A 26,750-nucleotide genomic window follows, 5' to 3' on the forward strand; every position below is an offset into this window, starting at 1 on the left:
CCTCTGTTTAGAGTCACAGTCATGACGGGCAGGATCCAGAGGTGATGACAGAAAACTTAGATAAACCATTATTTTTTTGTAATTTTCTAGTTAAGTGTGTTTAGCAAAATACTCAGTTTTTAAGGTCCTTTTGATAATGCATGACTTTAAGAATTCCTTTTTCTCCCCTGTGGCTGTAAGGTCAGTACTTACTTTTACTAAAAAAGGACCAACTACAGTGAAGATGGTTCTCAGAAATACTGCTCTGAAGCCAATGGCTGATAACAGAGTGAATAGCCCCTTTTGTAAAAGATACATTTCTAAAGCTCCACACAGCTTTGTGTATTTTCAGCATAACCTGTCATCCTGTTTTGATCATAACATAAATTGTTTTTACGGGCAACATCTGCTTTGCCAGACATGCAGGTAAATGGAAAATTGTTGTGATGCCACACAGCATACACATCATGTGTTTAGTCATGTTAATTTATTTTTTCCTTCAAAGTTAATTATCCAATTACTAAAATGAATATTGTCATTACTATTAAGCCCAGGACAAATTTTGGTAAATGTAGACTGTTAACAAATGATAAACAGTGTGCAATAAATAAACATCATCCAAATAGTTTGACTGTCATACTCTTCATCCACATGAGACAAGACTGCCTGTGTGCTTGCTCTGTGATTTGGTATTGTGCAAAACTGCTCTATGGCAGTTTGCATTACTGACAGTGTGCCTTGATTTTATACTGTCATATATGGTTACATACTGTGTATACATGATTAGAAAAGTTGGCTGCCATGGGTGAGTTGACTGTTCTATTAGGATGAGTTCTGGGTTTTTTCCCCCCTGAATTAGAGATTTGAGTAGGGAGTTTTGAAAAGATGTCTTATCTCACCAGGGGGGCCTAGAGGGAGGGAGGGAGAGAAATCAGCTTAGAAAACACTGAGTTAAATATGAGGTCTTATTAAATTTGCATATGAGAAGAGGAAGTACTGAACTTTTCCTCTAATTTCACTGGCTAGCTGTCTTGTTGGAAATTCAACAGCTTTATACCAGAAGGCAGAGTTCCAGCCAAGATGTTATGTTAATGCAGATTTTCTTTATAATTGATAAAATTAAAGATGCAATGTGCACATTTGTTCCTGGGTAATTTAAACTAAGTTGAACAGTATTCTGTGATATATGTTTACTATCTAATTAATGTTCTGCTTTTTTTTTTTTGTTGAATTTTGAAAGCTAAAATTGTACTTCTCAGTTCCCCATATGTGTAGTGTGTTGTTGCTCTCAACTCTGAATTTGTTTCCTTTTCTGCAAGATTCTTTTAAGACATTTGTGAGCTTGTTTACAGAGACTCAGGGCTTCTGCATGTGTGTCTACATACAGAGCACAAGGCAGGTGTTAAGTATGGTAATTTTATATGAACGACTGAATCACTAAAACTTCATTCGTCAGATTCAGTCTTATCCTATGTATGAAGCTTTGGCGTTCAACAAAAATGACCCTGATTAATGTGATATCATTAATTTTGTATTGCAGACAAAGCTATCTTTTTTTTTTTCTTTTCAAATCATTAGTCTTATCGACTGAATCCTATAACCAGCCCCACCTGACATCCAACATACTCTATTAGCAGATACAGTTAATGCCAAGTCCGACAGTGTCTGACTTTGATGCCCATCACTGCTAAACAGAAGATATTCATATCCTGGTCTTACATATTTGACCCAGCAAGTGGGAAACACGCTGTAAGTGCACAACCTTAAGAGCTACAAAAATGCTTTACGGGTTATTTCTGGACAGAGAATGAATCTGAAACGGGGAAGGAAAGCCTGCATGAATGTTGCCTCTAGCACTGTCCACATTTTCATCAGAATCATTTGTTGGCTGCTTTTCCCAAAGGACCAGTTCACTTTTTTTGAGATGGAGTGAATCGGCCTGATGTTTCAGATACCATCCCCCTCTCCATTTCTTTTATCCTGTCTTCCTCTTTTTGTTCATCCTCACAGTGCTCATACATTAGTCTCAAGTCTGAATGTTTCCCCTCAGGTAACTTATGAAAAACAGGATGGAACAAGCTCCTGTCATTCACTGAAACATACTGGTACACAGGTGGACCAACGCTACGCCTCACTTAGCATGTAACTATAAGGCTGCAGCTTGAAGTCATTTTTGATGGACTGAACAGTTATTTTCAAATTAATGTTCATGGTCCACCAGGATAGTATTGAGTTTTTCGCACATTGTGGCACAAAGCACTACTTGTTGCATTTTTTGTGAGTTATTATTGTAAAGTTTAAAATGGCCTGGTCTTCAAAGTACTGAAGGTCAGATTGTGCAATGGTGCAATCAATTCATTTAGAGATATTAGTTTACTTGGTGTTAGCAGTGTTTACCCAATACCTTTGTGGATACTACACATTTTTTCTGCTAGGTTCTCTGCATTAGTTACTAAGGACTAAATAAAACTTCATCAGCGTGGTCTCTCTTGCTCACTATCTGACTTTGCTCTTTGCACTCTGTTTTTTAGACCAGTTAGATATTTAGTTACGTAATAGTTGTCAGAACATCAATAATACTAAACTAAATCTCTCTCTCAATTGACAACATTGCCACGAATACAGAAACATACTCAAGAAAGAGATTAGCAAACACAAACAGCCTAACAAGCCGGCTCTACATATTTAGAGCTTTTAGCATCTTCAGAATGCTGAACACAGTAGTACATCTAAAGGAGAACTTCTCTGAGGTGGTGTGTGTTCATAGTGGCTGCTTTTCTCCCATCACCGGTGCTATCTGTCTGCTGATACTAATACTAAACAGCTCTGCTCTTAGGACAAAGGGTCCCTCTCATAAGAGAGTAAGCCCGTGTTAAGGCTTTGCTTGTATGTAGCATCCTTAACTCCTCACCATTTTTCAGTATCACTGGGAGATGGTAGCTCTGTTGCTACAGAGAGATCTGTGTTTTTCACCTTGTTAATCTTCCCCACAAAAGAGGCAGTTGTATTTTAGTCAACATTGCAGTGATTGTAATTTAATTTTGCGTTTAGCACATAGATGAAGGGAAGCTGGTGAAGTTTGGTACTGTACATAAATATAATCACCAGCAGCAGTAGATTCACAGGTTTGAATGACTCACTAAAACTCACTATGATAAATCCCAAATATTAGGCAGCTCCAGATCTGGCTTAATGCCACACAGCAGTGTTCCTCCTTGTTTTCCTGCTTTTAGAAAAGGCCTTTTATATAAGCATTTATCCGATGGTCTGCCATTGAGAGGATAAAAGGTTGTTTTGGGGACATGAAATCCTGTTGTGTCCAACTCTAATCACCCTGAAATGTGTATGCTGACTTTTATGACTTGTCAAAATACTCATGAAGGTGGATGATTACAAATAGATGACAATTTGTCCAGCATTATGTAAGAACAGTTAGAATTATATTTGATGTCATGTTAGTATTTTTTCTTACAACCTAAATCCAATCCAATCGTTTTTTTTTTTAATTGTTGTTCAGCTATTCCACTTTCATTCAGAATTTTACTGTGTTACATGTAGGGCTGCAACAATTAATTGATTTGTTGTTAACTATTAAATTAATCACAAACTATTTAGATTATTATTATTTTTTTTTTAAGAAAAATCAAAATTATCTGATTACAGCTTCTTGACTGTGAATATTTGAGTGTCTTTACTCCTCTATGACAGTAAATTGATTATATTTGGATTGTGTACTACATAAGACATTTGAGGATGTCATCTTGGCTTTGGGGAAACACTGGTCAACGCTTTTACATTTTTGGAAATTTTATAGATCAAACAACTTATCAATTAATCAAGAAAAAAATCAACAGACAATTTTATTTTATTTTATTTTATTTTATTTTTCCCTCTCAATCAAAGCTTTATTTCCACAGCAATGTATTGAATATTCTCTGACAGCATTACGTTGCCTATGAAACACAGATGTAAAGGCTTACAGATTAAACACTTTCTTGAATATCAGCTAACGTGCGATGCACATTCATAAAAAAATATGTTATATTTCAGATATTTATTTGACAGTAGATTTATTACATTTACTTGGTTGATCAAATTCCTAACCAATTAATTGATCATCAGTTAATCGTGATCATTTCTTGTTAGTTGCAGCCCTAGTTAAAAGACATTTATAAAATGAAATGACTTGTCCAGTGCCACCAAGATACTGTATGTAGTCATCAACTGTCAGCCAGCTAGCAAGCACTGTGTCACCGTGACTCACAGAGCTGGTTGACCAGTCCAGCCAGGCTCCCCTCTTATTTTGCAGCCTTGAGTCATATGCCAACATTTAGTTGTCTCATTTACCAGTTCATGAGTAGTGAAGCAAATTGTTGCAGTATAGCAGAGGCTCCAACTCCTCACCAGATCTTTCTTCAGATGAAAACCAGATGTTGAGTAGCAGTTTGCTTGTCTTGAATCCAGTGTCTTTTTATGTCAGAGCCAATTAATATTCCACATAATATATCTAATCTTTAATTAGTTGTGTGTACTTTTACACTACATGTAACTTTTGCTTCTTATCAATAGCACACAGAGCTGTTGCAACCACCTTCCTGTTTTATCTTTACAAACAGTTTCAAGTTGTTTAACCGTTTTAACTCCTCTCCTAATCTGAACATACAGACTGATTTGTTATTTAAGTCTGACATTCCAGACACAGAAATATATAAAAAGACTTCAAGCGTGGGCTTGTATGTAAAATATCTTACAGTACAAATGTGTGTGGGCCTCATGACAAATTTGCATAATGCAGACGACTTCAGTTTCATAATGTGATCTCTCATCATGCATAGACAAAAAGGGGAAATTGCCGCTGCTGGTTGGAGGATTTTTCTTTAAATCAAACCGTGTAAGATTTTTATTTTTTTCTGCCTGTTTTTAATCATGGGCTTGGTCCGATTTACTTACCTTAAAAGTAATATTTTAGCTTGGAGATCATTTCTGGGGATGAGTTTAAAAACTTATTTACTGAAGTAATAAATGCAAACACATTTCAGATATATAAGAACTTTTTATGACATTTTATTGGAGCATGCAAACACAGTAGTATGACTGAATCAGTGACAGGTAAATCATCATTCATCACATTCACAGCTGTCTCTTTGCTCAGATATATAGATGAGCATGTCACATGGGCATAAATCTTAATACAAATCAACCAGCTGTTCAATCATTGTTTGAAAAGTTTTATAATCAAATCACCTGTTTTTTGTGCTTAGTGCAGTCGCTATTCTTCTCATTTTCTGTGTCAGAAAACAGATCTAGAGGCAAAGCAGCAGGCAAGTGGAGGCCACAGTAGAGTCTGGCCATTGCCCAGAGCACTGTACACTTGCTCTCATTTCCTCCTTAAATAAATAAAGATTAACAGCCCTGCGAGCCGACAGAATTAGCTCACATCAACAGATCTTTGAACTCTGCCTGTAAAGCACGATCTAAGATCTGCCTTTCAGCCTTACTACTTCTGCAAACTGTTGTCTCCAGATTCAAAGCAATTGTTATTTAAAATCTGTTCAAGCCATACTACTCTGTCAATATTATATTGCAGCCGCTAATGAAATAGTATGCCATAAAACTCCAATTTAAAGTCAACCCAGGAATTGAATGAGCGCTTTCCAATAGAATACCAATAGAGCCAAGGCCTTTATGGAGTAAGACACTCAGTAGTCATTATAGGAGGGAAATGTTAACTATTATTATACTAAGAAATGTAATGTTCACTCAAAATACATAATTTACAAAAGAAAATTGTTAACAAAACATTGAAACTTGGTGAAGAGGCTTACATGGCTTAGGAAACATTAGAGCAGGGGTGCTACAGATTGGTAAAATGTAGAATGGACAGATTTTAGGCCCGTTAGGCAAATTTCAGTTGAATATATTTTCTAGTTCAGCTAATATCTCTACTTAAGATTTATATTAAGATTCTATTTTAGGGGTATTTACATTACAGTATTTAACATTGACCTAACTTCTGAACATCTGAATGTGAAAATGTGATTTTCCTTTAGAAAGACAGGATTGGAAACCACCACCACCCACTCATCCTGCTGCCCTAAACCTTTTCGAGTCCAGGGTCAAATTGGGTTTAGAATGTGTGGTCAATTTGTCTAGTCTGTCCCAACGTTACTGTGTCCTTGTATCAGTGTGTGCTTACGTTAATGCTACAGCTTAGCTGTTTTCACATCCTGTTTGATGCGTCTTCCAACCCCCAGCAACTTCCTGTGTCTCCACAGCAAACTCCAGCAACACTGTGCACCTACCACACTACAACACTGAATTTAGCACAGAAGCACAAGCCCAGTCTTTGCAATAGAATCACAATCAAATCATTTGGCATCAGCAACCATTTTATAAGTCCCCCTGTGACAGACATCTTGTTGTTCCTCTTTAGGGATTTTGATATCAAGGAGGATGAAGCTTTTAGCCAGTTACTTCAACATTTTCTGTTTAGGCCCCCCCCACCCCTCCCCTGATTAATGGCTCCCTCATCGCCTATTAGTGCTTAGAGTATTGATTTCCCCACCCTGTCCACTTGACCATTGAAGAGAAGAAGAGTTGTTTCAGCACTGCCTAGTGATGCCCAAATGTCTTGAAAATCCAAACCTCTCTCACAAAGACTCATAAACCATCATTAGAGTCTGAACCCCAATCCCAGATCCCAGTCCCATTATTTGATTTTTTCCTTTCCAAGTTCAAGTCAGCAGCAGTTTTCTGCAGATTTTTTGGCAGTCTGTGTAAAGCAGCAGTGCAGTTCACTTAGCTATGTGGAGCTGAAGGGTCAATAAATCGCTGCTATGTTGCTCGTTGTGCAGGTTTTGTTACAGCTCAGACTCACCATATATACACTGCCAGAGGACTTGAATCTCATTGGAGTCCAAGTGACTGTGTGTGTTCAGTTCACATTTGCCTAAGAGCAGACTATTTTCTAATTAAGTGCTGAATCTCTGGAGAAAAAGCTTAGATAAGTACATTTCTGTCTTTTTTTCTTTTCTTTCTTTTGTGTAATTCAAATGACCTTGTTACTGTTAGAAAAACTTTTTTTAGACGCTTTACTATGAAATGTAACTATAGGGCGTATGACCTACAATTAATGTATGAATTGAAGGCAGTCTTTAACACAAAACTAAAAGAAATTAGTTAGATAAAGTGTAGTTCAGCATTTCAGTCATCCAGTGCAATACCCTTGCAACACACTGGTACAATGTTCAGGACACAGAAATAGCACCAGCAAATGCTGCTAGTATGCTTGTGGCTGGTAGATTTGCTACCACCCCAAAAAAACACAATGGTAATGTATTAAGTTGCTGGTAAAATTTGAACATTCACTAGCCATTTGGCTGGTGAGCACAAAAATTAGTTTTGCACGCTGCAGGTGTTGATTTTGTTGTTTACACAACTTGTATTCGTAAATGGATTTTCATTGGAAAACAGTAATAGGCTAAAATACGATGACTAAGAGGGAAAATGTGGTCTACTTGTAAAATAGCAGGGATAGAAACCTTTCTCTACTAGTGGTGCCACTACCAGCATGCTGCTGTTTACTAGACCAATGGAAGGAGATGTGGAAACTGCAAATATTGTCTTAGCCTGTTATTGGCGGAAAGCACATTTGCGGGAACCCTTTCCTGCCTTTCTGCTTTGTCGTTGTTTCGTGATATTTTTTGTGTCCGTATTTGAGGCATCTGCTACAAGTCAACATACGGCAGTAGGCCCAGCAGGCTGACACTTATTTGTCCTAGCAACTACCCACTCTGGCCCAATAGCTGCCCAACTGGGCATGGTTTAATATGTCAGCACTCATGCCTGCTGCTGACGCTGAAGTTGAAACCTGCTCTCTTAAATTGCCACTCTTGCTCTCTCTATTTCTGCAGCCTTGCTGGCTCACAGCTTGTTAGAGCACTAAATTGTCTGTGCTCAGGTACAGCCTGTAGACCTTATGCAAAGAGAGGCAGCAGTACAGGTGGTATTGGTGCACTTGACAGAGCATTGTAGAAAATGTGTTCAACATGTATGCAGTCCGCTGTCAAAATCATTCCCTCATTCACTATTCCATATATAGCAGAGTGTAGTTTTACTCTATTGTGAGCAGTGAAGTGACATTCCAGACAGCTACTAATCATTATCATTTAGAGCAGTCACTGACAAGTTTTACACATCCGTATAATGAGACACATTGCATTGTTGGATTGTTATTATAAAGCGGTGAAGATGTAGAAGAAACACCACTTTAGGAGTATCTTTGTCGGAGTTTTTGAGAGTACTACATAGTGCATGCATTTTACTCTGACTAGGGATGTCCAAATATATTGTATTGCTCTGTGGTAAAGGGGCCTTGGTTTCATTAAATATCTTCCCAACGACCTCAGATAACCTCTTAGTTTATATCTATGTTACAGCTAATTGCAGAGCAAAGATATATGATTTTGGTATGGCTTGGCTAAAGCCTGTGGTACTGAAGCTGTGAAAAGAGAGCACTACTGTGGAGTTTTGATAAGCTGGTTGAAAGTCCGACATTTCCTGTTGACTAACTGACCATGCAGGTTAGGGCTGAACGATTTTAGGAAAAGATCTAATTGCGATTTTTCTGGCAGATATTGCGATTTCAATTCGATTCGCGATTTTTTCTTCAAATCAAGCTTCAGTGCAATATTCACAATATATAGTAACATTTACAATCATTATTAATTATTCAAACTAGGTATTTGTGAGGGCTTCAAAGAAAAATAACATTAAGAGAAAAACTACTGACTATACCGAAGACAATTCGCACACATCATCACATTAAATCCGTATAAATAAATAAATTAATAAACAAACACACACACACACACACACACACACACACACACAGGTCTGGTCCATTCATTAAGTTCCATATGACGTACGCTGCATTGTCGGTTGTGATGCACGTCAGAGGAGTGTAACTACGAAGCGAGATAAATGTGTTAGCGAGCTATGTTGAGTCTAAATCCAGGGTTTTCAGTGTCACGAAGGTGGCTCTCTTTTAACCTGCTAGATCACTGTGGTAATTTATGCTAAACTCATGACCTGGTCGGCAGCAGGTTATGTTAAGAGTTTCAGATTAAATCGTCTGTAAAACGTGCCGTTGTTTAACTTATAATTGTCCTAACAAGGTTGTTTATGAGCGATATAGCTTTTAAACTGAGGGAGGAGGTTAACAATGAAAAGTTGTTGAGCTGTATGTTCGTAATATCACTGAACGAATCCATATAATGTAAAAATGAAACAGCGGCACAAATGGTATACATCGCGCTGTCATGATGGTAACCTTCGTTTGGTGATGCAGAGTCATTTTTCACGTTTGCTCCAGATCATATTAACACTTTAAATTGACATGGTAGATAATCCACACACTAAAATAATGATGAAGCAACTACAGACACTTTGAATACTTTTTACTGTTATCTGTTTTGTCTTGGTGATATTGCAGCTCAGATCACTGATTAGAAAAATTCATCATCATTTATCACAGACAGTCTTAAATCAGTTACACTCATTTTACGTTGATTTGGTCAAAAACTTCAGTGATCTCCACGTCTCTCTCATCATAGGACAGTGTCAGACAGACTTCCTCATGTTTAAATCTGCTGTATGGAGTTTTATTGTTTAATGTGCAGTTTTCATGTTAGAATAAACAGCAGCATTAAGACCACATTTAGTCCATCAGTCATTTTCTGACATCATTCTTCTTCTCCTGCTTTATTTGCAGCAACAATGTTGCTTTTTGCCGTAATGTATTTAGTATACTTTCCACAGCTCATAATTATAACAACTTGATCATTTTGACTTAAGTGGCTCGCGATCGCTTCATTTCATGCAGAAGAAGAGTGAAATGACGCAACAAACGCCCCTTTTATGTGAGCGCGCACAGAGTCTGAAGACGAAAGCCTGGATTAACAAAGTGAGTTGATAACCACTGTCGTGATACCCATTATCTCTGATTGCGGATTTAGGCTTTGTCGATCCAGATCATGCAAAGAAAGCCTGGCTGTGTTGAGCTTGCTTCGTAGTACAGCCCTCAGGAGCACTGCAAAAAAACGCAGCTTTTGCGATCACGTGATCGCATTGTCTGAAATCGCAATTTCGATCAGAAAACGATAAATCGTTCAGCCCTAATGCAGGTGATGCATACAGTTCTAATTCAGTTTGCAGTTTATGTGCTGGGAACCAAGGTGGGCAGCAGTCTGTATTTTAACTTTTTCAACTTTTTAAAACTTAAACTAAATGATTCTGATAAGCATCAACTCCTAGATAGTTACCCTAGATACAGATGACCACATTAAGAGCAGCTTTGACAGTGTTTTAGATAGCCTTAATAAGGTGCTTGCTCATAACTCTTTTCTAATCAAGATGCCTAGTGTGCATTACTAGATACTATTAGATACTAGAAATTTAGTAGTCGATATCAATACTCATGAATTTCCACAATTCTTGGTCCTCACTTTAATACCACAGTGAAAGACAAAAACAAGAAATCACTGTCGGAGGAGCATGGTGCCATGCCTGGAAAGTAATGCTTAAATGATTTCTGCTCAGACATTGAGTCTGTTGCTTTTTCTCTCTCATTCTCTTCCTCTTTTTCCCTTCAGATTTTAACAGTTAATTGTAACAGAATAGTAGTACACATCTGTTGGTCGATACTGTATTTGTATCCTGGTGTTTGGCTGCACTGTGTAGAAAAAGAAGAGAAAAGAAGAGTCCACAGTTTTGAGATTTAACCTATTTTGTCATGTTTTGGGCACTGACAAAGAGCACTGGATGCACTGTTGTGTGCACTGCTGGAGCTATCATGTGTGTATGTTCAACTCACAGAGCACTGAGGGTGACAGAGAGAGGCAAAAGAAAGTGGAAGAAGGACTAATGCATGCAATGTCTCTGGGAGTCATGAATACTTACTCCAACTGCTGCTTTGTCACTTGACCTGTTCTTTGTAACCCGTGATATTATCTAGAACTTTGTTCTGAGACTGCCCGCCCTGTGGGTTAACTGAGTCATTGCGGGTATCACTACTTTTTCTTTTGGGCGAGTCGGAGCACAGCTGTTGCTGCAGCTGCATATGTTGTTTTCTTGCATGTGTATTTGTTGTCGTTCAGTGCTGGTGGGTTTCCTTGTCCTTCCCCTGGCATTTAAAAGCACACTACAGCACTTGTAAGCATTTATGCTGTCCCTTTCATGTCTAGAAGACCTGCATCTACTGTAAAAAAATGACTGCCGTCACATTTTCAAAATTTTGGCATTGACTTAGTACCACAGTATTGGTTCTCGTGACATCCCTAGGACCAACTGAATTACATAGTACCAATTTCATGTTAAATCAATCTGGGTCAAATTTAGTAGAGTACATCTGGGTGAGAGAGTATATGAGTATATTGTGAAACAGAGAGAGCAATGTCAACCCTGCAGCTTGTTCAGGTTACAATGTGCCAGGGCAAGTGTGGTTACACTTTTCTGTAGTGTAAGCTGAAAAGTTTAACATGTTTGATAGCCTGAAAACCAAGTCTCCTGCAGCTAACGTTAGCACACCAGCAGGCAGCAGCTAGCGCTGAAGAAGTTGAACCCTCCATGGACTACGAAACTTTAAGTGAGGCATTGACAACTTTGACATCTTCAGGTGATTAATAAGCTAGTTGGAAAAGAAATTCTTACCAACATGCTATTATGTATGCTAAAACATTTTTTTAGTATGTCAGCAACCTTGCCCTTGCCCAATAGTATGTGAATTGCATACTATTTATGGAGCAATATTACAGTATGTAAGCACTGCGGTTATGATGACAACAGCAGTACAGGAAGGATAGCATATGAACCTTGTCCGAATTTTCATGCTGTGCCATGGTGACAGACTGATAGGCTGGGGGTTGTAGTGATATGTAGTGGTTATTTTCAGGCAGGACAATAAAGACTGAACTGACCTAAGGTTTTGAATGAGCACTTAGATCATTATTATTTCTTTGCTCCTTTTGATTCTATTGAATGTTAGTAATTTTTTTTAAACATATGGTATTGAAAATATATTGATGCTTCAGTACTTTTGTCTAGGGATGCTTGCGATTAGTCAACTATATGATTAAACGTCCCCACCCATGCTAGTTGGCTCCAGAAATACTAGTTGTTTAAAATGTTTATCAATATTTCATTCATGCACGATGCCAGTTATCTGTTGCCTCTAAGATTTTATGCAGCTAGTCGGGGGTGCTAAATTTTAACTGCTTTCTGAGTGTTTTCTTAGTGTTAGACTAGTCAACTAGTCTAAATTAAATTTTGCGTTTAATTGACAGGGAAATTAGTCGCCAGGAACATCCCTATTTTTGACAACCTTACTTTGGATTTAACTGCTGTGAGACAATTAGAAAATCAAATATTTTTTTGATTCACTGGCCTTCTTACTACCAGTGCCCCCTCTCTTAATTCAGTCTCTACCTTGATCGACCACTGCTTCTTGACCACCGCTTCTCTCTCTCTCTCTCTCTCTCTCTCTCTCTCTCTCTCTCTCTCTCTCTCTCTCTCTCTCTCTAGCTCTCTAGCTCTCTCTCTCTCTCTCTCTCTCTCTCTCTCTCTCTCTCTCTCTCTCTCTCTCTCACTCTTTCACTCGATCACTTTGTCACTCTGTCACGTCACTGAAACAAATGGACACAAAGGAAGCTTCTTGCATAACATTACAGTTATGGTTGAAAATGACAATAGAAAAAAAAAATAATTTGCTAACTTTACGTATCTGTCTGCAAGATTTTAGTGCAGTGTCACAGTGGTCTCTCTTTTTTTTTTAATTGAAATGACATTTTTGTTACTACAGAGAGAGAGCAAAGAACCAGAAAAAAGGTTCCATTGGATATTGGTACCATATCAGTTCAAATGTGAACAGTACTAGTGTGCTTTAAGGGGTGGAACCAAAGACTCTCACTAATTCTGGAATCCAGCACAGGCAAGCTGTGTAGCTCATTATAAGAAGCCATCTAATGAAGAAATTAGGACGGCTCGGGTCTTTTAGATCACCACGCTGGTGCATAAACATCCCAACAGATGTCACAGACTCACTTAACAATCACAGAGATGAAAGTTGATTTTACAGAAGATTTCTAGTTCTCGTTTTGTACTGCCTCCAATGTTTTCTGGACATCTTCTGCATTCTTTCTGTAAAAAGAGTAGGAAAAAAAGAACAGAACAGTGGCACCACAAATGCAGGTTAGATGTTGCATTCAATGGGAACAGTGTGGGAATTAAACGACAACTTTAAATTGATAGGGTCTCACAAAAAGGCATTTAGCTAGCAAGCTACCACAGATGGACAGTGCCCTCCACAGAAAAAAAACATAGCTACTTTGGCTGCTCTGAAAAAGAGATGCCCTCATTTTATGCAATTTGCCCCTGAGGAGTTTTCCTAAGCTGATCACAAGGAGTGTGATTCTTCAAAGTGGTCCTCTGTCTTCTTCTTTTGCTTTCTTTCTCTCTCACACAGTTACTGTTGCTTTCTTGTGCTTTTCCTATTCATCTCTCTTGATCTGGCTTCTTTCACGGTTTGTGCCTTGTTTTTTGCTCCTCTTCTCTTGCCCCCCTGCCTCTTTTCTCACTGCTCGGCCTCTGAGCGTTGAGTCAGAGAGCTGTAATTAGATCTCACTCCTTCTCATCTCCACACCACTCCCTCTTGATGTGCTATAAAGTCAGTGACAGCTGTATTTAAACCAAAAGTTATCATCTTCTTTCTTTTTTTTCTCTCTGCTCCACTTAAGCTTCCACTCTGAACCAGCTATGAGTAGTGTCGTCACAATTTCAACATTAACTGAAAAATTGATCAAACACTTCAAAGACGACAAATGTAGTTAACCAAAAGTTATGTCACACACTGGATATCATATAAATCTTTTTAAAGACAAATTTAAAAATGTAAATCACAGTTGTCAGGGAATTAAACCAATTATCTGTTCTGTACAAGTTAAGACTCAATAATCTATGAATGACACAGCCATCATCTACAAAACACATTTTTGAATTTAAAAATCCGAAGTCAAATGGTGGATTTGGAGAATTGTGAGTTTTAAGTAAAATAAATAAATAAATTTAAAAAATCCAAAAGTTGGACAGCCATTAATTAGTCAGTGTTTACTAAAATGTAAATACATGACTGATGCGGCCATCAACTTTTATCTGACATGAAATTTAGGTTTGATGCCAGTGGCGTATGTTTGGTTCTTCAACAACTGCTGGTAAAGCTCGCATTGGCATCAGACACAACAAGCCTGTTCTTAATGCAACATAACTGTAACAGTTGTTCCTAAATGCACACAGTTGCCTAAGCTGTCACATCTGTTTGCTGCACAACAGATTTTGTCGCTTTTTTCTTCTTAAGCTTGAGTCATTAGAGGCAACTGCCAAAATAAACTGCACTGAGATTTCAAGCTGTGATAAACAACATCATGATGTAAGAGAAGATCCTCCCCCTAGCTGCCTGAGTCAAATTGATGCTGAGAAGAGAAAGGAGTCGGGTTAAGCCAAAAATTATCGTTCCACATCAATTATCTCACTTAGACTGTTAATTAGAGTTTACCACCCATCTGGTCTGGCTCGTGGGTTCAGGCGTTAGGACTTATTGTTCTGTCATCATGAGTGGTCTTTTTTTTTATCAGCTACATTAAAACTGTCAGATTGGCTAGTGCCTATAATATCCGCCATTACTTCTGTATTTTTCTACTTTTGGGTTTTTGTATCCTGGATAAATTAGTCAAAAAGATGGCGAAGTCTTTACACAATTCTGTCTTTGTTTTCTTACCTTGTTTTATATTAGAATGCTCGTTAGCTTTTGTACTGTAGTCATTTTTAAAATGGCATATTATAAACAGTTTATTGTAGCTCATTGTGTTAAATTGTATATTAAAGCAGGAAATGAAACAATTACTCTATTCAACTAATCTAGACCTGTGTGAGTCTCAAAGTTCAAGTGAGTTCAAGTGTTTTTAATGCTATATAAGTTAAGTTCACCTTTCAGTGTGTTTATGCTTACAACAATGGGGACGTTGCTACCTCATAACCTCAAATTTTATGAACCTCTTCTGTATGAATGTCAGTGGAAAAGCCATAGTGGAGCCGCACCTCAGCCTCTTCTGCTGGGTGTCCAACTTTCAGTTCCCCTAGGTTGGAGGTATAATGCGTGTTTGAGGCTACAATTTCTGATCTTAATGGGGTGGGGGTGGGGTGTTCCCCATGTGGTAATGACTTCAAGCATAATTTTAATTACAAGAGTGTTACAAGCCTTCATTTACTGGAATCCAGTGTAATCTCTTTCACTGTGTCTTTCTGTATCTGTGTGGCACTCACTGCCTCCCTGATCCAAGTCGGCAGCCTCCCTGCTGGGAGCAAAGGAGGTCAAACTCATTCCGACAGCTTTTATTTATTTATTTATTTTTTTACTAGTGCTGTTTTGCTAAACAAAGCAAAAAAGTGGACTTATCTGTGTCTTCAAGCCATGTGCCCTACCCCATCACAACCCAGAACCCACTGTGATACTAGATCAGTCTATTTTTCCATATCTTTGATAACACATTCAGCTAACTTAAAGTTCAAATATTACCGTGTGTGTGTGTGTGTGTGTGTGTGTGTGTGTGTGTGTGTGTGTGTGTCTATATATATATATATATATATATATATATATATATATATATATATATATATATATATATATATATATATACAGACTTGATCCCACAGTCCCTGCACACTGTCCTAGATACTGTACTGTTTAAGGGGTGAATCAGTTTGTCCCCTGTGTAAGATCTGATGCCACCACAGGGGTCAGTTCTCCTGCCAGTATGTCAAAATACCAGCCTCAGATTCCATTCCTGCAGGACATCCACACAGTTGGCACTGATAAGCACACACACAGATATGCTCAGGCATCAGTCAGTACGTGTACCATTACAGGCCTTCTATTCTTACAGATTTTTCAGTCTTCTTTTTTTGGAGTAGGTGGGTGAGCCAGGCCCACCCGCTCAATATTGTCTGCTAGAAAACACTGTTTAGGACTGACTGAGCCCCCACCTGCACAGAGACACTGAAGTTTTTCCAAATACCACCTTCTTTGAGGGTATATAATCTACAAATTCTGAAACCTTCTGACATGCTCATCCTTGGCCAGAAATAGGTTTGGTATAGTCAATTAAAGATTTGTTAGATTTGTACCTTTTGAGCAGAACTTTGGATTTTGAAAAACTGTGATGGACATTTTCACTATTTTCTGACATTTTTAGAGACACTGCAAGCCCTGCTGTATTTCCTTATTGAGTTAAAAAGAAGCACTTCCTTATTGGTAGGGATGTCCCAATCCGATCACATGATCTGAAATCAGGGCTGATCACATGATTTTCAAATAATTGGAATCAGGTGGAAATTATCCGATTTAACCTTACAAAACAACAAGCATGGCCATGTTCACGTTTTAAATTCATCTTGAGGTACAAAGAGATTGTCAAATGGAATGACAATAGCTTAGTTTTAATTTTATTGTTTTCCACAACATCAATATTCATTGTTGCACAGACGGAAACACCACCATAAACATCACAATTTACGGCAGGCGAGGAATTCAGACAACATAATAGTAGTGAGCTGGTAGTTAGTAGGCTAACACAGGACAAACGTGTCACCTCGGGACAGCGGAAATGTCTGCAGTTTGGAGGTATTTTAAAATGGACAGCAAAGGCAGTGCAACAGCCACTTGTAATGTGTGCAAATTGGGCATTTCGCGTGGTGGAAATGTGGATCTGTTCTCTTTTTTTCTTCTTATTAATGCATTGCTAAAGTATCGGATCAGAACTCGCTATCGGCAGATACTCAAAATCAAATGACAAAAAAAATGTGATCGGGACATCCCTACTTATTGGTCTTAATAATGATTGACACTGCAGTGTATGCTGTTCTTAATATGCAATGTCATGTTTGGGTTCTATAAAATAAAGGCTGCATAATATGATTTTAAAAAATCATGTGATCACTTTGACAGATTTTGCAACATGATTCATGATTAGTGGGAATGATCATTTTTGCATCAATTTTAATTTTCACTGAAACAAACTATTAAAACCATGATGATATCACATTTCTTGGGGTCTGCACTAAACAACAAATGTGTTTTCTTACATCTGGAGAACAAGATTTGTAGGCCAGGGCAGCTCTGCAACACTACATATTCTCATTATAATGTTGTTTTATTTTTCCATTATCAGAAAAATGCACCTTCAGCGATACAGATATTGCACTTGGCCATACTGTGATTACTATGATATTCTGATTAATTGTGAAGCCCTATTTAAAATGTTAATTTCCTCTCTGCTTTGGTCCCCTGGCTCTTCTTACTAGCGGCTGACTTTGACTTTGTATATTACGAGTGGCCTTGTTGTAACTGATCATTTTCTGTGATCTGATTAGATAACAAAAGTGTTTGATGTTGTCACGGTTGTCGTCTGGTGTGCAAATAGTCAGCTGGAGGGGCTCTATCGGTTTCATTAAACTTGGTGGCAGACCCAACAGGCTTTGGCCTCTGAGGGTCTGATGAAGCTTTAGCTTGTCTATCTTTCTATCTGGCTGACCTGTCGCACGCTCAGATTAACTCACACTCCAGGGTAATCCCTGCTCCTGGTTTATTGCAATCCTGTGTGGACTGTGCAGACGTGGTTTATTTAGTATCTTGTTTTCTCTGCCCCCACCATTAGTCTCCTCACGTAGCTCACTCTCACTACCTCCATCGCGTGTAGGCACTGCTTACTAAGTCGGCCCTGTGTTATGCAATAATAATTTCTTGAGCATGGCTCTTTCTCTTATCCACATACTTGGTGTTATACAATGGATTTTCTTTGTAGCATTCAGTTTTAAGGATCTCAATCTAATCTCCTCATGGTCATCACTTAACACCACATCCAAATCTAAGTGGGGAGCCGGCCTAAATCCATGTTTGCCCTGCTTTAGAGTAAACAGTGAAAATGTTGTAAAAATAACTATGGAATTGTTTCATGAGCCTTATAGAAAGATATAGGAAGGTACAGATATAATTTATGTTCATCCAATAACAAATGTGATTTGCTGTGTTGCATTGTCATTAAATGACAGAATAAAAGAAAATAAATCCTATTATGTTGCATCAGTTTCTCCAGCCTAAATAAATCTCCAGTGTAAAGGCAACATAGCTTGTGAAGATGATAAATGACATTGAAACTCAGTAGCCATGTTTATCAGATGGATTTACACCGGATCTTGTGTAATTTCATGGTTTTACAGAGAGATACTGAATTGGCAGTTGTGGACGTGGGTCTTTTATGAATGACAGCTACCCATGTTTAGTATCACACATGGCTTTGTGGGTGGAAGTGCTATAATATTTTAGTGTGTGAGAGAGAGACAGGGGAGGAGGGAGTCTACAGTGGCAGCTGTGGAGGAGATAATCCCTGGCCTGGACCTTAGCCTCTCAAATAGAAACTCCTACAACTATTGTGGCTCAATCAGATTAAAAAGACAAAAAAAAATCTTCAGAGAGAGGGAGGGAATGCATATCATCCACGACGTGCAATACCACAATGCTGGTTCGGCTTGGAACACAGAGACAGAGCTCAGTCAGACACAATGCTGCAATTGTCTCTTCTCTGTATGGTTAAAAAAAACTGCCAGCCAAGCAAATATTTTATTTCTGCTTTTCCTCATGGACTGCCCTTTCAGTTTTGAGAGCCATCAGATAGACTGAAAAGCATTTAAGTTCAAATGTCACTCCAAAGGCATGTCACCCAGTTTCACTGGGCTTTATTTGATACGTACATTTAGCATAAAATGTCTCTCTGTAAACAGTTACTATCTTAATATCCATATCCATATAAAGAGTAATCAACATATTTTACAACTTAATGACATTTTGTTGACCAAACAACTCATCAGTTAATTGAGAAAATTATCAACAGATTAACAATTACTGAAAATAATCATTAGTTGCAGACCTAATATCCAGGTAAGAGATTTTCCAAAATGTTGAGGTAATGTCTTGTTAAAAAATAAATAAATAAAAAAATCATTGATGATGGTGATAATGCCAGCAATAACACTAGTCAATTTGGTTACCACAATTAAGATGTGTTTGTGTGTTGTTTGAGATGTATATTCATACTTCATCAATTTAAACTCAACACAAAGGTTGGACATTTTAGATGTGCTTACTTGCTTTCTTGCAGAGGGTTAGATAAGAGGATCAATACCACTCCATCCATCCATTTTCTGTAACTGCTTATTCCTGAAGGGTCGCGGGGGGCTGGAGCCTATCCCAGCTGACATTGGGCAAGAGGCGGGGCACACCCTGGACAAGTCACCAGTTCATCGCAGGGCTGACACATAGAGACAGACAACCACTCACGCTCACATTCACAATTTAGAGTCACCAGTTAACCTAGCATGCATGTCTTTGAATCCACCCAGACACGGGGAGAACATGCTCAGAAAGGCCCTGCCCCAGCTGGCTGGGGGATTCGAACTCAGGATCTTCTTGCTGTGAGGTGGCAGTGCTAACCACTGCACCATCGTGTCGTCCTCAATACCACTCTCATGTCTATAATGTTAATATGAAGCTACAGCCAGCAGGTGGGTCGCTTAACTTTGTACAAGGACTGGAAACATTGGGAAATAGCTAGCCCAGCACAGTAACTTCCTGCAGTCACCACTGGCTGCCTGGCAACTGCTCAGAGCAAAGAAATGGTTTGGCAGATAACCCACTGTTATTATCTGTGATAATCTTTTTAGGAGATCTAATTATCCAATACCATTTATTTGATCTTACTTAATGAAACAACCTTTCATTGGCAAGTTAGTTGCTCAAATGAACATGAGACCCTTTCACCACAGTAGTGAAAATATTAAGAAGATAAGAGGGTTCTCACTCGTGACCTAGATGACCACAGTGTGGGTTGTGCTTACCACAACTCCCCAGCTCAGCTGTGTCTGTTCTCGGAAAATGGCCAGTTTTGGACAGTGTCTAAGAAGCTGTTAGCCCACCTCTGTGCAGTAAGTGAAGGGAGTTTCTCTGTCACTGCAGCTGCTCATTTTAATTGAATAATTAATTAAATAATTGAACTAAATATTTCATCTCGCAGGGTTGGAGTATTTATACTACATTACTATTACAATAACACAGTGTTTAATTCCTTTGTTAAACTGTATTATTTTATTTTACTGTGGAAGGTATGTTGGGCATTTCCACAATGTAATATAAATACGAGACTTAAAGACAAGACTAAATACAAGATTCTTTTTCTTTCTTTCTCTTTGAAAACCCCTTGACTTTATATTGCCTGCTTTCAGTAGTAAAATTTGATTTCACATTGTTTTATGTTTTTCTGAGGTAGTGAACTTGCAAAGAACAAATCCACATATTTTTGAAATGAATTAGGACCGACAAGTTTATACACATTGTATTCCATGGCCTGGTTTTTGACATCATGCTGTAATGATTTCAGTCTTGGTCAGGACAGTAATCACAAACATTTAGTTATCTATTAGATAAAATAGAATTGTTTGTACAAATCAAACAGCATCCATCATTTTGTAAAGCTATTTCAATAAGGCTTACCATTTTGCTGTACTAAGCTGGAACTGAGCCTTGGATTTTATATGTACGCAACAGTTTATTTTGCCTGGACAAGTTTCTTTTTTGTTTGTTTAATGGAGCCTTAGGAGCTCCATTAAACAAGCATGCTGCTGTTTGCCCTGCTGTCAGTATCATTGAGACTCAGTCATCCCACAACAGCACAACAGTGAATGTGAACATATCTCTGACTGCACCAACACAGGACCCCAGTTTGCTTGTCAGCTGAGTTTTACTGTGCACTGTAGTATTGCAGGTTTAAACAAGGAACAAAGTCTAAAACACTTTATAGTACAGCAAAGAAATGAAATCGGTGCTTGTGAATATTGCCCAATTATAATTCAGAAATCTGCCTCAGATGTTGAAAATGAAAGTTGGATTGGAATAGCCCTCGTACAAAAACTGGTTTGTTTTTGAATCTCCTGGAAAATTCACTCAAGGATCATAGCAATTCATATAGGCTAAACTTAGCAGTACAGTGTATTGCAGCACCTGCTGTGCTCTATTATTAGCAATTATTTAAGGTTACTCAAGTTCAGAAGGACTGATGGCATGTTGTGCTCTCTGCCAAATGGACTTTCTTTTTTAATGATGATTAAAATACATTGTAGTGAGACTTACAGAATATTTTAATGATGAACATGTAGTGATAATAGGCCACTTTGTTTTGAGGGTTGTTGTAACAAAAATGAGACCTTTCATTTGACTTTATTGGAACATGATGGATGTAGGGAAAAGGTGTTTGTCATTGTCTTTCTGCTGTCATCCTGCTGAAAATAAAATTAAAAATGTAACTCCCAGTTCTTATTGCATAGTCAGTCTTCACGGCAGTGTACTTACTTGATGGTCATCCACAAAGAGTAATTAATGCAAGAAACTTTATTTTTTATGTTTGCTTTCCCTGAGAGAGGTCACAGTGCAGGGTCAACTAAACAGCACTGTTAGAGCTGGTATGGTTTCAAGGGCCCTTCTGCAGAGTGGATGCTTGCCAGCAAGTGGGCTTGAGCCTTGGGTCGTGAGGATCAAGCATTGTCTATCTAACTGCTTGGCAACTCTTCCACCTACAATGCTGTAGAAGAGCACATTTGTACTCCTACAGTATTTGTTTCTTTTATGTTTTTTTTTTTTTTTTAAGTAACTCAGCTGCAAGCGCTGGAAGTGAAGTTTTGTTTGTGTGTATGTATGAAGAAGTTTTGTTTCTGCATTCTCATATATGGTGTGTGTATGTGTGATTAGCAGAAACTAAAACATGGTTATTTGGAATTCATAGTTTCAGTGAGACATGTTAAGGCGCTGACACAGCACACCGATGTTCGGCTGCTGGTCGGTCATTGGGTGTCTGCAACCAAAAAGCATGAGTAGTTATTGCAATATGTGTTTGGCATGTTGGCACAAGTCTTCCATTAGTGACAGCAGTTCAGCTGATTGAGCATGTTGAATCTGTGGAGAGTAAAATGACTGACAGACACAATTTACTCTGGTATCCTTTGTGCTGTACTTTGTCTTCAGTGCTAATTAACAAACACTAGCATCCTAACACTTTAAACCATGATTATGAACGTTACATCAGGTTAACATCAGCATACTAGCATTATCGTTGTCTGTATGTTAGTATGCTGATGATAGCTTTTAGCTCATCTCACAGTCGTGCCCAAGAACAGCCTCACAGAGATGCTAGCATGGCTGTAAACTCTTGTCTTTTGTTTTGTTACCCTTCATGAGCTGATGATGCCAGTGCAAATGTGAGCAGAGAACTGCATGTCAGGAATCAACTGGCCAAAAGGCCACATAGTGTTGGATCAGTCTGCCTTTGTAGGCACTAGTTCTTAAAGGTCGGTTTGGTGTGTCAACATACAGCCCAGAGGCTAAGGCCCTTTGTTTGTGTCTTGGCTTAGACAGGGCCACACTGACTAGCATAAACACACTCACCCCGTCTGGCTCTCTCCGTCTCTTTGTATGACAGATGTACCCCCAGTATCTGCAAGTTCACTGTGTTATATATGCATACACATATAGACACACCCACCCACCCCCCACTCTTGATTTCAGCCTACTTATGTGTTTGGTCCGAGGCCACTCCCTGATCCAGTAATGCTGGTCTTGTGCAAGGTTAGCAGCTGGGGGGGGCAGTGACAGCTGGCAATCTGCAGGCTCACTGGAGCAAGTAGACCCAGGCCACTCACACTACACTGGGGCCAATTGGACAGCTGTCTTAGGCTGGGTTTGTGGGAAATTATGAATTTAAGGGGAGAGGAAGACTGAGGCAAAGAAAACAAATTTTGATTTAGAAAATAGATGGACTGAGGAAAAATATTCAAGTCTAATATCCATTTAGGATTGTCAGTGGTCATTTTTGTTTATTTCTCCCTCCAGTGAATCTGCATTAAAGATTGTGTGCCTGCCAGAATTTTTTTCTATGAATTATGCAGATGAGTTGTGATCAAAGATGCTGAAAGAAATTGCTTTTAACAAACTTGACTCATGTAATTCTTCAGAGTAGAACTTGAGTCATTCTTCAATACAGGATTCTGCCTGACTGGATCAGGGGTGAGATTAATGCTCACCCTTCTTTACTTAAAGCTCCTCAAAGTATCGAACAAGTGAGAGCTTGATTGTGTGAAATGTGTAGCACATCTTTTTTTGTTGCTTTTCAGGCTTTTACACTGCTGGTCCATGGTGGCCATAAGTTAGACTAAGATAATCAAATGGGCTTTGACCGCTTATTGCGACACCATTGAAATGAATGCCTGACTGCGTGACTCAGTGCTGTTGCTTAGTTTCCATCGAAATTAGTACAAATGTGGATGTTGCTCAAATGCAACAAGGCTTTTATGTAATTGGCAGTGTTCTGCAATAAAGATTATTGTATACCACTTTTTGTCATTATTGTTACTGTCCTTTCTTTTTTTCTTGTCGTGCAGTGTTTATTCTTTTACAAACTGACAACCAAAATATAAGTAGACCAATTAGAAGAAATTTATACTGCAGGGCTTTAAAATGGCTTCAGATAATCCACATATTGAGTGACATGGTTTCCCCTTTCAGAAGAACATTCTTAAATCGCTGCTGAGGGGGGAAAAGCATTTTAAGTTATGAAGCACTCCTTTTAGATAAATCAGCTGCTACAGCATGAAGGTTAATTTCTATCAGCACGACCCATCTCTTATAAGTGCACTCACGCATAGACAAAGTGGCACATACTGTGTTGAGTTGGACACAGAACGATGCACCACTAGCCCAACACGCCTGCATTGTTGCCATAGTTTGTCAGACATGAATACCCTCACAGATGGCTGTGTCAGTGAGGTGTACTCCTAAATGAATCTCTATAGCTAAAGGTGCAGGTCAAGCAGAGCCACATTAAACTTTTTTTTACATTATGTTTGTTAGATTGTATTTGCCTGCTGCTCTCTTCTAATATTTGCCAAGTAGTTCTCTAACACATGGCACATAGACCTTCTAAAGTCACAGGAAATTAAAGCTAAATTTAGGAGGTTTGTTATTTTCCATTGTTGACATTTGTATGTGGCACTAACCTCAACCAATTCTGTCTCTCTCTGTCTCCAGGTATTAAATGAAGAGTGTGATCAGAACTGGTACAAGGCAGAGCTAAATGGAAAAGATGGCTTCATCCCCAAGAATTACATAGAGATGAAAGCCCATCCGTAAGTATTATGCATACCAGTTTAAATATATAAAAATATTAGGGCTGTACCAAATGTTTTCTGCTTTTTTACATTCAAAGTTTCCATTTTTTTTGAATGAAGCTTTGAATGCCTATTGTCATATTTAATGAGGTAATCAATAATCCTAAACAAATTGAAAAAATCTCAGAACAAATTCCTTTGATTGAAGTGATTAATGTTTTTGTTTTTTTTTAATCAAATCAACTTTCTTTAACGCTCATTACTCACCAGTTTCATCAACATGAATGTAATTTATAGTATTGTTAAATTGCTGCTTGACCACCCCATTAATACAGGTGTGTGCCTCCCGTTCAGTGTGGCAAGCAGGTTATGATCGCAGTGAAAGTGATACTGTTACCAATTGAATACTTCATTCGATACCTTTAAATAATCCATACAAAAAGGATTGACTGAAGGTATTACTTGACTGGATATGTTTCGATACACTTTGGTAGTTATTTTGTTTGATACTTCCAAGATAATGAGTACTGATACACAGCCCTAGGCTAAATGGGAAAAAATATGGATTGAAGCAAAATATTTTGATTGATAAAAAATGATTATGATTCTTTTTTGATTCAATTTTGACATTCGGACTTTCCAGGTGCAGGTTTCATGTGTCAAATTATGCAGTACGGCCCTATTTTCTTGTGTGTCTCTGCCTCTACTGAAAATTTAATTTGGCCAAATTAACTGTCAGTTGTTCAGGTTGAGCAGGCTTGAACTACAACTGCCCTGTTCACTCTTATGAGACTTCATTTTATGCAACGCCTTGGCCAAGTGCGTGTTTGTGTGTGTTGAACCACTTCAGAGAACGCCTGGCAGGATCCTTAGAGAACATTACCTCTGGACCTGCGTTCAGTGCCAGATTAGCTCTCTCTTTATTAATGTGCTCGAGGCCTCTTGCACTTAATTGAATATTGACCTTATTGCATCGTTGCTGGGTTGCCATCAGATGTACTGTTTTTTGTTGTTGTTGTTGTTTTGCAGCAATGTGCCATTGCCAGGGCGTCATTGTATTAGTAACAATAATACTCAAATGTTTACAGTCTTAATTATGGTTATGGGAAATCTATATTTAGCTGTGGCTCATACACCTGTAACACTGAACCTCTCAAAATCATTGTAGGTTCTAACAGCCATTTCAACTGATTGCAGTGTTATTGCAAAATGGTATAGATATCATAACATGTAGCATAGCATCTAGCAAAAAAGTTATTTGGATTGGCTGGCTGAAAAGCTGAAAAAAAAAATGTTTTAACAGATTATTCTGGGGAAAAAAAACTATCTAGAAAATAAATATCTAGAAAAAGCCAGTATTTAGGCCTACTGTCCAAACATGGCAATACACAAATGTTACACCCACTGCTGTATGTAGATCATTATTGTTGACCTTTTTTAAAGCCTGTCAAATGAAAAATATGTCAAAATTGTCTTTTTTTTTTTTTAATTTACAGATTTGATTAGCAGACCATATCACCTGAGACAGTGTTGGTCTGTTTACACATTAGCACATCCTGGCCAATATTGTCATTAGACTCTGTTGCCCTTATCTCTACCTTTTACATTTGTGAGGTCAATTTCACCCTTCAAACTGGTCATTACTTTATAATTGGTTCGTCATGAGGGGTTTAGGATTAATTTTACTCTCTGCGACTCACCCCAACCACATCAGAAAGAACAGGAAAGGCTGTGCCTTTTAACAGGCTGTACATGCTCTCGACCTGGCTTTTCTACACACAAGAAGATCTGACATGGCACTAGCATAGTGAAGTAGGGCATTGTATAACAAACACTTTGTTCCACAGCAGGGTAACAGTTTAAGATTTTGGACAAATTCTTTTTTTTATATTTAAACTTCATAAAGTTAATGGAAACTTGACACTTCAGTACATATTTTTCAAAGTGAAGATACTTTGTTACAGCTTTTATTGTAAAATTGCCAGCAGGCCAAATTTGCATTATGGTTAAATCTCATATGAAACCCATATCATAAAGCTACAATGATTGTCAGAGCTTGTTTATGTCTCATGTTGCTCACCTTAATAGACTGCATTGTACAGTATTGCCACATCTTATGATATCATTAGCCATTTTTGTGTGCGTGTGTGTGTGTATATATATGTATATATGTATGGGGGTTTTTTTTTGTTTGTTTGTTTTTTTGCAATCTGTGGGAGATTGATTTTACCACCCAGTACAGTAATGGGCTAGCAACAGCAACGGTTGGGGAAATGAAGTGGCTGGAGTTTGCCTTTGTCTACCATTGTGGTGACAATGAAGTGCCATTTAAAAACACCAGGGACCCACACAGCCCAGCAGACATGCTCACACAACTGTGCTACACAGCAGAGTACAATAGAGTATGGCTCCCCTCTAACTCAGAGTCCTTCTGTTTGTACTCGGGTCTTATGCCTGCC

General features: G+C 38.3%; 1 protein-coding gene across 1 annotated transcript in view; it reads left to right on the forward strand.

The window, feature by feature from the left end:
- grb2b (growth factor receptor-bound protein 2b) overlaps positions 1 to 26,750 on the forward strand; it is a 37,948-nt gene that overhangs the window by 2,707 nt on the left and 8,491 nt on the right. Inside the window, exon 3 of the mRNA XM_084743685.1 lies at positions 24,212 to 24,309. Within this exon, the coding sequence (XP_084599811.1) occupies positions 24,212 to 24,309 (98 nt within the window). The remainder of the gene's footprint in view (positions 1 to 24,211; positions 24,310 to 26,750) is intronic.

This window comes from Lutjanus erythropterus, chromosome 19 (assembly GCF_056507025.1).
Source record: "Lutjanus erythropterus isolate fLutEry1 chromosome 19, fLutEry1.hap2, whole genome shotgun sequence".
NCBI classification, from domain to species: domain Eukaryota; kingdom Metazoa; phylum Chordata; class Actinopteri; order Lutjaniformes; family Lutjanidae; genus Lutjanus; species Lutjanus erythropterus.